Source organism: Myiozetetes cayanensis, unplaced genomic scaffold, assembly GCF_022539395.1.
Source record: "Myiozetetes cayanensis isolate MyiCay16 unplaced genomic scaffold, myiCay2020 scf1, whole genome shotgun sequence".
Taxonomy (NCBI): domain Eukaryota; kingdom Metazoa; phylum Chordata; class Aves; order Passeriformes; family Tyrannidae; genus Myiozetetes; species Myiozetetes cayanensis.
Window position 1 is genome coordinate 71,712,109 of NW_026086604.1, and position 13,680 is coordinate 71,725,788.

Sequence of the window (13,680 nt, forward strand, 5' to 3'; positions counted from 1 at the left end):
TTTGGATGGTTTTTAAACTGCAGCAAATTTGTATTGCAGTTATGAAGTACAATTCCTCAGAATAACCCTACAAATAACTTAACATGAGCAGCACTGTACAGTTATTACTAGTTGTCTACATACATTTATTAGGTAATTTTTTTCAACAGACTTTTCCCACCTTTTTTTTTTTAATTCATCTTTGCTTTTATCACATGTTCTTCAAGAATTTAACAAAATATTAAAATTTTGAGGTTGAGTAAACTAATTATCTGTAATTTAACCAGTATTTTGAATGGCACATCAGATAAGACAGGTAATTTCACATGTATAGTCTTACTTTCCTAAACAAAATTTGCAGACTTGGGAACATTAGTACAATGTGTGAGAGCTGTGATTGCCTTGTTTTAACAACTTGCAGAGCACTGTTGTAATGAAGCATTAACCCTCAAATAGAACTGGATAAAAATAACAAACATTATGAACAAAGTATCTATTTGTGGAATACTGGAATTAAAGCAGAGGAGGAGAAGTATGCTGTAATGATAATAAGTGAACAAGTTAGCAAAAATGAATACAAAATATGCTTTTAATGTACTGAAGTAGAAATAATTTTGTCATGATTATTGAAAGAGTTAAAAATCAAGGAAGTGATTATTTTTAAAAACAGAACATGAAAATAGAAGTTTAACAATCCACAGTGTTTGGATCAATTTCAGATAAAAACACCCCACCAAAAGCCTACACAAAATTAAAAAAGTCCAAACCCCCAAGATATGGGCTTCCCATACAATCAAAATTCAGGAGCAATAATGATTTACATAAATTACCATCCTTTTCCTTAATTGTATGTGTTTGTGAATTAAGAATCTCCTAGCTCTCTTGTTGGAGCTACTAATCTGCCCAGTAAATTCCTGTAACCATCTTAAGATTTTTATGATTTGTCACTTCATGACCCCAAAGTTGCTTGCAACAGGTAATCTGAGGATCAGGAATGTTTAGATCCTGCTACTGCCAGCCTAGGAATGAAGTGCTAAAGCAGAACAAAGCCATTGCTTTTCTTACAGAGATTAGAGTATGAGAGATCAAGAAACATTGCATGATGTTTAATCAATTTAACAATTCCTTGCAATATACCAGCAAGCTGTCACAAAAAAACTAAACATGACACACTAGAGAAAGAACTAAATAAATTGTTCTAGAAATGTGAGAAGAATAGTTTTCATTGTGCTCATTCTGCTGAAAACTGGAAAAAACACCCCAAGCCCACAGAACAAATAGATTTTTTGGAAAGAACATACCTATTAACTCTTTATTTCTGACATCTAAGGCCATGTTTCGTAAAGCTGTAGCAACTGCACATACCACCCGGTCATTGTCTATTCGAAGCAGTTCCACCAATATTGGCAATCCTTTTTCTTTGCGGACAGCAGCACGGATGTACACTGACCACTGCAAAGACACATGGGAGAGTGTGAGGAAAGTGAGAAATCCACTAGAGAAAGCAAGGCATCTGAGGTTATAACAGAGTAAGGGATTACAGAAGCATTTGGATGCAAAACTCCAAAGAGGGGAAATAATTGCATTTATGATGCTAGGCAACCACTTGATTTGGCAACCTGTGCTAATTTTTTATGGTGACAGAGAAATTAAATGATGAATTGACTTTACTCCTAGCACACCTGGTTACATTTTTACAGCCCAAGTCTGCAGATGACTTACTCTGCATCAGTATTTCATATGCAACATCTAATGATGCTTGTTTACTGCTAAACCAACAAAATTTATATTAGAAAATATATATTACAAAGCATGTTCAAGAGGTCTGAGTATTTCTTTGTTATTACCACAAGAATTATTCAGTCTACAAACATAAAAACGCTGTTGTTATTTCTCATGTGATTGTCAACTAGTTCAGAAGGAAAAATGAGGACAACTGTATGTGTGGTTTTGGCACCTGTAGTGATCCTAACTGGAATACTATTGTATTCCCTCAAGAGTTGACCTGAGGGTGGTGCAGGCCTGTGCTGTGCCTGGCTGCTGTATGATGTGGCTGCAGGATAAACCCAGTGGCTGATTCTATCAGAGAAGCCCCAAAGCATCTCCCACTTGACAGTTGGTCACGACACCACTGACATGGCCTTGTCCTTATATCAAAGAGAGCAGAATGTTCTCATGTAAACATCCTTTTTATCTGACAATAGAAATGATGAATAGAGTTGTTTACTTCTAAGAAATCCTCTAGGAGCTCTAAAGATCATCATGCCAGTCAACAAGGGTTCTGTGCCGTGTGCTGTGACTAGGCGGTCCATCCAGTGCTGCACAGCTTGGGGTTCCCAGCACTCAAAGGGATGAAAGATTAGCTGTACTACCCTCTCTTCCATTTCGCTGTTAGCTCCAGCAGTTGCAAAAAAATTAAACAAGACCAAAACTGTGACCATGTGTTTTTGAAATCTATGGGTATTGCCAAATTTAAGACGTTTGGACACCTCCAGGATGTGCAGATCTCCTCAGCATAGCCCACTTCAAAGCAAGCCATCGCTAGGCACATATTCCCTCCCACTTCACGAATTTTTCTGTGGAATTTTCATAAAGTTCACTTTCATGCTTCTTGTACTGACAGTTGAAAGGAAAGTATTGAAGCAGAACATCTCCTTCCTTTCACTGCTATGACATGGACACTTATCTTGCTATTGTACCTGGAAGGTGAAGACAACTTCTAGAAGGCCTTAACTTTTGAAGTATTTCAAATATTTCAGGAACTAGGACAATAAGCCTTAGGATTTTCAGACCACAATGACCCTTCTCTTTTGACAAACCTTCCTTAAAGAACAGTTAAATCACACCATAAGAATAATCACATTGCAATAGTGTTACTCCATAACCAGGCAAAACCAAATGTCATGAAACAAATCATTAAAAAAGATAAGCACATCCTCTGTCAGCACACCATGCTTAACCCCTGCATATGGTCTCTACTTACCACAGTTGTGCTCACTTTAAAAAGCTAGCTTCTGTTTATATAATAGATAGGTGCCCTGAATAGCAATACCTGGAATATATATGTATGATAAGAACAGTAGATATGGAGACAGACAAGAACTGTAATGCTGCAGTATCTGGAGTGCAAATTCATTCCAGGTGATATAATTCAGGGAAAAGTGGGGAAAAGGAAAAGAAATGAGCATTTAAAGAATATTGTTTTATTAATTCTTCTCTGTAGTAACTATGCATAAGAAAAGCCAGTTGGACTTTGCTGTAGTTGAAAGTGATAATGGTTATGATAAGCTTTCCAGACAGGTAAGTTAGACAAGGGGTTCTCAGCATCACTGAGCACAATAAAGTGTCTAAAACTTAAACGTGCCGTCATTTTCTGCAGCAAAGCAAATAGCTCTTAGGTGAGAGAAGTGGTAGCAAGACCCTTGGTTGATCCTATCCCAGGTTCTCTCCTGCAGTCTCTTCTCTAGAACCAGTGTATAGGATGGTCACCAGATAAAAAACTAAAACACATCTTAAGGATCAATGAGTTTAACAGAAAGTATCTGCTGAAAAATAATTTCTTTCCTACACTTTGATTCTAACAGGACACTAAATATAAAGAATGCTATGAAAACACCAAATGAATATTTGTTACCTTCCTGTTTTAATAAATATGTATTTACCTGCCAGTTAAACACATCCTCAGATGCAGTTGGGAAATGAGAAATAGCTCTTTGCACTTAAAGAAATGCTGTATTTTGCACGTCTCTCCCAGGGGAGGCCCCTGCTGTGTCTGCTGTCATTACAGGGTGACTGTCAGAGTAAGAGTTCATGGTGGCAGTTAGAATATTTTGAGAAAGGAGTGAGTCTGGTTGAGTTGAGAGTTCAAGCTAGCAGACAATATTCTGAAAGATGCTGTTGTTCATTGCAGAAATACATCACAGATGTAGCATCTTCAAAATGGACTATGTGGGGAATCAGTGGGGGCGTTTGTTTTGAGAAAAAAGCTTATTTGTGTCTATTCAATACCAGAGAGGAGGTAAAATGATCCTTTAGATTATTCACTATATTTTAAAAACCTCCATACTAAAACCTCAGTAAACAGTTTTCCCTTGATTTTTCTTTTTTGCTACCAAGGGAAAACACAAGCACTTGTTTCATGTAACCAGGTTTACAACAGACTTCTTCTGATGTAGTATTTTCATCATCCATTCCAAAACAAAAGTTTAAAAGCAATGAATTAAGAAATCTTTTTCTTTTAACCCTAGGGAGAGTAAGAGACGTTGCAGGAGAATCACTGAAATAACTCACTGTGAAAAAAAGAGGAAGTATAAACCTCCTTACTGAAAAAATGACATGCAAGCTTCAATTAATTTGATCACAACAGTAAAAAATACAGCTCCAAAGTTTTCACAGGGGAAAAATCCAGATATAATGTTTTATAGAGGCACATATGCACATATGCACACATACACATAAAACAATGGGAGAACTACAGAAAAGTATGTATGAAACCTCTCCTCTCCCCTGTGCATTCCTCTCCCTCACAAGCTGTCTTTTTCCAGAGGATGTCATGTGCTTTGGGAAAAGTTCACAGACTCCTCAATGTGTGATCTGCTATCATTTCTTCTGCTGTTTCAAGTCATGAACCTTAGGCAGAAAGACAGAAATGCCTATTAATTGTTTCAACAGTCTCTGGAGAACTTTCCATGTGGAAAGTGGTAAGAACTGTCTGGTTCTCTTTCCTTAAACTGCCAATTAGGACAAGTCTCTGCAAGCAATTACGCTGCGCTGGGAGGATTTCAGGAAAGCTCAAATTGACATGCCTCAAAATGGCTATTTTATTATTTCAGAGAATGGAAAAATTGATTCACTCCTGAGTATACTGATGATCTTTTTGTTTGCCTAAAGCCATCATGGAACGCGCCTGCACTTCCACATTGTGGGTCAATTGCTAATAGGAGCTCAGTGAAGTATAAAAGCAAAGAGATGAAAACTCATAAAAAAGAAAAGAGACAAAGCATTTGTTGCCTATCAGTAAGTAAATGAGGTACTCTGCCAGTATACTTAATCATCCTGTTACTCCACAAATCAGTGGCAGTGTCAATGATCAAATAACTGTTCAGTTTGTAAAATGAAAGCACTCCTGTGGGAACCGCAAACACTTCAGAGGAAACAAGGAGCCAGAAAATAAAATAAAATCATTATTGTTGCTAAGGCTATTATTGAGTCTAAATTATTGGAGACAAGCAAAGGAGCCACAATCTGTGCATGAATATGCTTTACTGATAATTGAATTCGGTGGGCATAACTACCATACATTACTCTGAAGGTACACAGTGGAGCTCTGTGTCCACTTTAATTAGTACTTCCCTTTTTATTTTTATCACAGTAATTAAGTAGAAAAATACAGTAAACCTGAAAATTATTTTTTTGTTTGTCAGTTATTATTATAAAGGACCCTTTCCAGAACTGAATGTCTCTAGGGATTAAGATTACATTAGGCTAAACTCAACAAAAGAGTAATTAATCTAGATACAACTTATATTTTTCAGAAGAACTGAAAAGCTTTTAGTCAATTATCTCCTTTCAGTGTGTGGGAAAATGGCCAGGGGGTTAAAATTAGGGGAAACTAAGAAGCTATATTCACAGCCTAACAGAAGTTACAACGGTACAGAAATTATAGGGTAAAATGCATCTGTTACTCCCTGGATGGAATGCAGAGAATGCGTTTCACAATGACTCGCCCTACAAAAATCAGCACCTGCTAAGGGGGGGTGGAATGGAGGGTGGAGTGGAGATGCCTTTGCCTGCCTCCATGGAAATCGCTGCAGGGAGAGGAACATAGTAGTACTTTGCAGTTGATAAAACCAAATAGCACCTGTAAGCCTAGGGAGATAAAAAAAGATGTCCTGCTGCTAAACCAACAATTGTGGCAAAATCTCTTCTCAGACCAGCTTGGTTCATTAAAGCCTAATAGTAATAATAATGCACACCTCCATCCCAAAGTTACCTGCCTCCAAGGTATGACCGCACCCCACTGGGCATGAGCCCTATACTTTTTTGACTGTATCTTCAAAAGTGAAATGAAAGGATTTTACACCAATCAGAAACAAAAGTATTTATGACTTAAGTCACTCAAGCTCCACTTAAACAGAAAGAAACAGTATAAAAGTAAATTGAGAAGGGGGGTGGAATCAGGGAAGACTCCATTGTAAGTGCTGGGATCAGTCAAGAGGTTGAACCTGTCTTCTCCCCCTATAGGAATGCCTATTGGGTAAGAACCATAATCTACACATGATGAACATTGCTATTGGGATTAGGGCTTGTTTGTATGTTGCTGTAAATACGTTTTTGCAGTCAGGTATTATCACCAGCAATCTTTAAACCTTAACTTGTCACAGTCTGTATCAATAAAAAGTGTTATTTCACAAACTGCTAGAGTGAATCCTTTACATGCACCAGCAGTTGCTGGCAGCAGGTAACACATTCAAATAAACTGGGAAGATCTGCTGAGGAGTCTCCCTTACACCACCCTGAAAAGGGCAGTCAAATCACTCTCCAATCCAGTGGGATTGTTCAGTGAAGGGTTCATTATGACATGCTAACAGACTGGTCAGGCACAAGGGTCTCAGCTTACCTGGGGCACCTGACAGAAAAAGAAATCATTAAGGGTCAAGGAAATTTCCCCTTTTCATGTGACTTAGTGTTTCTTATGGTTTTATTTGTTCCTCTATGAAACATCAACACAGGAGACCAAAGTAAACAATGAAAAGATTTCCAGCATGAAATGAGAAAGAAAAAACATACTGTAATAAAGCCAAGCAAAGAACCCAAGGAATATCAAAACTGTAGACTTGGTATTTTGAATGGATTCACTTTCCTGCCATTGATATCAGTGTTACTGAAGTATTTCCAGAATATTTCATCACATACTTCAGTTTTAACCAGAATTTGCATTGTATTGGTACACAATTTGGTCTGTGACCCAAAGACTATTGAGATATTAAATATTAAAGAGAATTTCTGAGACATAAACAACAATATGAAAGTTAAATCAGGGTAGCAAACACGACAAAGCAAACTGAATTACTAAGACAATCAGGAGAGGTCTGCTAGGAAAGCCTTTAGAAAGGGTCTTTCTGCTAACAGTATGGAAACAATAGACCACGAAACAGAACTGCATGTTGAATAATCTCAGATCAATGAAAAATCAAAGATTAATATTCCTCTCTGTATGATCAGGCTCAATGTAATATATATCAGGAAAACAAGAAAATATTTTTATATTCTACTTGGAAAATTACGGATCTACTTTACTCAAATAACTCTACCAAGATCCCTAAGAAGTCATACCACGTGACAGAGCAAGGCTCTGAAATCTTGATTATCTTTCTGCAATTTCTGAAGAGAGCAGAGAGTTCCCACAGACTTTCTGCTCCCTGACTGCAGTGCTCTGTTCTCAGAAATTATTCCACCTGGTAGGCCACCAGTAAGTTCTCTACACCTTTGTGTTGGGACAAGAGAAAAGCATTAACTGGTCACTCTTCTCTTGCTCCACAAACTTAGTCAAGCTTAAGGGGAAATGAAAAAATCCAGGGGGTAAAGATAAATAGTTAAATAAATAAACTAGAGAAAAATAAAACAGTGTTAACAGAAGTTATCTTGAATAGGAAGGTAAAGTTGAGAAGAAAGTGCCCTTGCACCTCATTGTTCTTGGTTCTGCAGTACAGGTATGTACTGTGCATTCAGAATGACCTGAAAACCACTATAATCAGTTTTCCAAACATTGTAACTAATATAATTAAAAAAGAAACACTTTAAGACAAAAGTGACACATCTCATGAGAAGTAAGCTGCTTATAATAGGGGACTATGCTGAACATTATGTCACCATAAGCTACTATGCTCCCATTCCACATACTGATGTCCGTGTTGATTTCCTCATGATACCTGTGACACAAGTATCTGCAGCAATAAGTCTTGCTTCTTCAATATTGTCCTATCCCTTCAATGTTGTCTTCCTTCCTACAAAGCCAATACATTTCCCTGTATTAATTGATGCTGCCTCATCTATGGGGCGTTTCTACCCATGTAAGAATTCCTGACAGAATAAAGCATTGTTTATTTAAAAACTCTGCCTTTGTTGATTATGTGATGTGTTATAAATGGTCTTTTCCACCCTATCCCATAAAGATTCATAATACTATTATTTTGGAGAAAACAAAAGTAAGGCTTTTCACTGTAATCCAAAAAACTTTCTCCTGGAACAGCCTGATGAAACTCCAAAGGGTTAATTTGTAAATAACTGAAGTAATCAGAAAAGTCTGGCAAGAAACCCAAAATATGTCCTTGCCTGATAAGAGAAGATTGATAACCTAGATGTTTGCTGCTTTAGAAAATAATTACTCATTATCTGCAAGTGTCTGGATGGTAAGGAGCTTGAAACTCTTCTCATACTACTCTTTGAAGCAGTTGCACTGACCTTGTGTCTAAATTGGTCCCTTTTATGTTTTCAGTTTCCTTATCTAATAATTTACTTAATGGAACTCTTGCTCCCATGAGAGTCAAATTTCTCTAGGTCAGAATTAACAAAATCAATGCAGTTGCTTGTCTAAGGAACAAAGACTGAGATAGCATCTAGCTATCTCAAGAGATCAGGCCAATGACCCATAATCCCCATTCACATGGGTATTGTACCTGTATATTGGGGATCAAAGGCAGGGACATTCAGTTTTCTAACCAAAGAGCCTTCTTATTCCCTGCTGAGTATGATCAAACATGGAACTGAATGGAAAGGAGATAGAAAGAACTAGCCAAGGAATGTTAGTCTCAGGAGACTGACATAACTTAAACAGAGCAGCACTTGCTCTTCATGTTGCGGAGTCAAAGGATAAGTAAGGAGCAGCATCAGCAGAACTGCTTCCTTGGACTTTCAGAGGCAAAACTTAGGGCTGTTTAGGAGATTGGTTCACAGAGTCCCTTGTGAGACAGTTCTGAAGTGCAAAGAAGTGCAGGATCACTGGACGTTCTTCGAGAAGAAAGTCTTAAAAACACAGGAACAAGTCATCCCCAAGCATTGAAAGATGATCCAGTAGGGAAGACCACCAGCCTGGCTGAACAGAGAGCTCTGGCTGGAGCTCGGGAAAAAAAGTAACTGAGACAGAAGACTGGATGCACAGATGGGACTAACCAAGGCCTGGATACAGGTGTGCTATCTGTTCTAATGAAACCCATTATGTTGTCAGCAGAAACATAATAGATCTTGTTTCCTGGTTTTAAAAGATAGGTATTACCTATAGAAGTTATTATAGTATTTTAAAACAAAACAGGATCACGAGAATGAAGAAATCATTTTTAAGGGTTTCACAAAACTAAGGAAATTCTGCCTGTGGTGATAACACTGTGTTATCAACTGCATGTAATAGGAAAGATAATATTGTAGGACAGAGGCAATGGGCAATGACTGAAACACAGGAGTTTTGTGGAACAGCAGGAATTGCTTTTTCACTGTGAGGGTGACTGAGCACTGGCACAGGTTGCCAGTGGAGGTTGTAAAGTCTCCATCCTTGAGACATTCAGAAAACCATCTGGACATGGTCCTAGGCAACTGGGTCTAGGTGGCCTTACTTAAGCAGGGGGTTGGATCAGGTCACCTCCAGAGGTCTCTGTTAACTTCAGCTCTTTCATGATTCTATGAATCATGCTCAGCAACATGTATTGCAGTGTTGTCGTAATATCTCTGGCAAGTAAACTGACATCAGCCTAAACGGCCAGTCTTCGCGAGTGAAGATCCGGGGAAGGTCTTTACACCTTCCAGCCTGCGCATTGGATTTTTTAGGTGAGACACAGTGTGCGCGGAACTGAGCCCACCCTTTAATCCTAAGGTTCATCTGCCGGGGCCAAGCGAGCTTGGATGGTGGCAGCGAGGTCCTTAGGACGTAGGTGGGTTGCCTTTAAGGGCTAACGAGCCCCACCTGCCCGGGAGTGGCCCTGACCGGGAATCGAACCCAGGCCTCAGCGGTGACAGCGCCGCGCCCTTAACCACTAGACCACCAGGGGCTCCTTATCAGCCTAAATACAGCTGTCATATACATACGGACATAATAATATCCCAATAATGTCCCAATATTTCCTTTCTTCCTGAGAGGTTAATTTTGTTCAGAAGGGACATAACCTTGGATTCTTGACATTGTTAACTCTAGGACATTTTGCATATAACTTCTTACATGCTCAGGAGACTTAATGCATTAATAGCCTATTGATCAAAGTGAAAATTAGAAAGATCTTGCCACTTTTACTCCCAGCATCTGAGGAAAAATACTGATGCCAGATTATATATAAAAAGATCATCTTTTACAGAATGACTCTTGTAATTTTAAATCATGTAATTTTTTAATCCAAGGTATTGAAATAAATAATGATACTGAGGTTGCAGAAGGAAATTCTGGTTTAAAGGGTTATAGTGGGAGAGATTTCTTAATAAGCAGGCAATTGTCTTTAGAATACAGCTGAGTGAGTCAGTAAATCTCTTATTTTTTGTTTTATTTCTGCATTTGTGCACAAATTTGGTTAAATCCAAATTAAGTTGCAAAGATAACTAACAGAGTTCCCAATGAAAAGTCACTACATAACGGGAAGTAAAGAATTTCCATTGCTTCCAAAGGCAATGTCTCAAACTTTATTTGTTCAGGGAAAACTCCAACTAAGATTGATGAGGAATGTATTTTCCCAAGATTTTTATTTCATATTTCTAAGTAGCTTTAAAATGCAAGTTCCTGTTAAGTATAATTAGAAAAAGTCTGTTTTTTGAAGAAAATATCTCAGGATGGCAATGAAAGGAAGTAAAGCCAAAACCAATAGCCATCCTTTTCACATGTTGTTCCTTCTGCCTTGCAGGATGTTTAGGATACCGTGAAATTAACATGATTATTATTTGATAGGATAAAATATTTTTGGAATCAGTGAGTTCCCTCAAACAGAAAACCACCCAATCCCAGGTACAGACTCTGAGATTACTTCAGTTGATTAGAGGATGGTGCTAATATCACCAAGGTCATGGATTTGATCCCTGATTGGGCCAGTCACTTAAGATTTGGACTTGATCCTTGTGGGTCCCCTCCAATTTAGAATATTCTGTGATTCTGAAACCTCAAGTATCAGCTGAGTTCTGCAGAAGGTGGTAGGTGCATGCAGGTATAGTGCTGACAAACTGACCCATAGGGTGTCAGGTGGCATTGTACTTCAAGTGTGTATTAGTAGCAGCCTTCAATCCCATCAGAATAGGGTCATGCAGTGACCTGGTGCTGGTGTCACAGGTCACTGTGCAAGGCAGTAGTTAGACCTTAAACGAAGTGGTACCCTGGCAGTGATGTGGTAAACTTTAATTTGTGCAATCTTCCCCAAAGGTTTACATATTCGACTGTCTCCATAGATATTATTCCAGAACAGCATTTCTATTTTGCATACGTGCAACAAGTAAGCACCTGAATAAAAGAAGAGATCTCAGTAAGGATACACATGTAATTTTCCATGACAGATGGTTCTTCTCCTTCAGATTCCAATACCAGTGTCATATTTGTGTAATGACATCTTGATGCAGAATAGTGAGATGTCTGTGTTCACCTGGCAAAGCCCCTTCCAAAATGAGTTCTGCTTTGTATATAAACTGTCAATCTTCTTCAGAACCAGAATATACACCAAAGTAAACATACACAGATGTGATCTATGCCAGGTTAAATTTTCACATTTTCCACATACCTTAAAATCCTGCTTTATTGATAACCTTTCATTCAGGCCTGTTAATATACTTGTCACCAAAATGTTCCCTTTCTGCTTCATTATAGATTATCTTTGTTCTAATAACAATTGCATGGACCAAGTACTGCATTAGTCATTGTAAAAGAACCCCAAGTTTTACTTTGCGGATGGGTAATATATGGCAAGACCTTAGTCAAAAGTGTTTAATTTTGACACAGAAAAAATGTATGCAAATATACATATGTGACACTTTTTCTTTTATGTTAGTATTTGGCTTTAGAAGGAATTCCTGCAACCGAAGCAGTGCTAAAAATGTCCTACGTTTCACTATGTGCATGTGTTGATTCTGTGTGTCTGTATCACTGAAAAACTATATTCCCTGAAATAATGAAAACTTTTAGACTCTCTGAGCTATTAATCCTTAAAGCTACATACTACTGCTTTCTTTTTGTGTCTGAAATTCTCGAAAGTAGTCTAGGGGATTTAGACACATATCATCTGTTAATTCTAGTGGCAGACAGTCATCTAAATCCCCTACACAAGTTTTTATTTTTAAAAAATTATTCTGGCTTCCTTTTATCAGCTCACTTTCCCTCTGTAATAGCATTGGCTAAGCACTGCCTGTGTTAAAAATGTCACCTCTTGGTCACCCAAGAGGATTAGACAGCTTTGTACCAGAGGAACCAAAAGGGTGAAACAGCTAGGAAAGAATTATGCAAGTATATCAACTGTGCTGTATTCTTTTTCAGAAGAGACTGTATCTTCAGTAGTGTGTGAGCATATCTGGTGCACTGTGCGCCTCATATATTACCAGATTCTCTTGGCATTAAAATAATGCTAATTGGAAAAAGTCCACAACTGCTATTGCTATTAATATTAATAGCAAGACTATTTTCATGCAGTTTGCTCTTCTTCTCTCTTACAGTCCATCATAAAGTTCTTCTTGAAAGATTTCAAGTTAAAAAGAAAAAAAAGAAATTTTTTTTTCCATTCTTTATACAATTACAGTCTCTTGGAGGAACTAAAAAAATTAAAATCTCCCTTAGGAATAACCTCTTTTTTAATAGTTTTCTATCTTTTACTTCAGTTATTTTATATCTAGACTGCAGCAGTGGAAAGGAGAGGTCAAAAGGTGGAAACATCAATGCTTATGTAATCCCCAAAGAGGATTACTCCCCTCACAAAAATGGCTAGTATGACATGTGAAATTAAGGATATTCATTCTATGTCTGCACATCCCTTGTAATAGAATTGGTGAATCTTTAGAAAAATAGAGCAATACGAGAAAAACTGAGCTTTTCCCATGGTATCAGCACAGACAGTATTAAAGTTCAAAACAGTATTTCTAAGCCAGCACTCAACAAAGAGCTCCACAAAGCCTTCCTTCCTCTTCCTGTACACTTCTGCCAACTAAAGGATGACAGGTATACAGCTTTATTAAGACATGGGAGAAGGGGCACCACTTGGATTTTAGCATTTCTATTAAGTCCTGGCAAATATGCATGCATTGTTTTCTCATTTGGACCAGGGCTACACCCATTCCCAGATGGATAGAAGACATTTATTGTGTTTCTGTGCCAGGATTACACAATCTGATGTGGTCTGCAATATGAGAAAAATAAAAGGATAATGATTTTCAGGCACAGTATTTACATAGCACTTCATAGGATAAAAATCACTGGACAGATACTGTGTTAAATCATTTCACATGTCATTGAATGCAACAGTCAAAACCATTTTATAAGTTTGGTAGAACACAATGCTAAAAAAAACCCAAGTCACATTCCCCTGAAGATCTAGTGAATGTGCTAACCCAACTTCCCATAAAACTTCATGGGAAAAACCCCCCAATTTCTTGTGTCAGCACTCACATTTCAAAATGAATGCCTAATTTCATTGGTATTTACATATCACATGCCCAACTGCTTAAACCCCAACAGGATACCTTCTGAGACATAACTTT

The 13,680-nt window shown here is 37.9% G+C and overlaps 1 protein-coding gene across 10 annotated transcripts in view; it reads right to left on the reverse strand.

The window, feature by feature from the left end:
* CTNND2 (catenin delta 2) overlaps window positions 1-13,680 on the reverse strand; it is a 629,651-nt gene that overhangs the window by 70,176 nt on the left and 545,795 nt on the right. For all 10 annotated transcript variants that reach the window (XM_050328005.1, XM_050328001.1, XM_050328022.1 and 7 more), the window contains one exon: window positions 1,281-1,431. In XM_050328005.1, coding sequence (XP_050183962.1) covers window positions 1,281-1,431 — 151 coding nt within the window. The remainder of the gene's footprint in view (window positions 1-1,280; window positions 1,432-13,680) is intronic.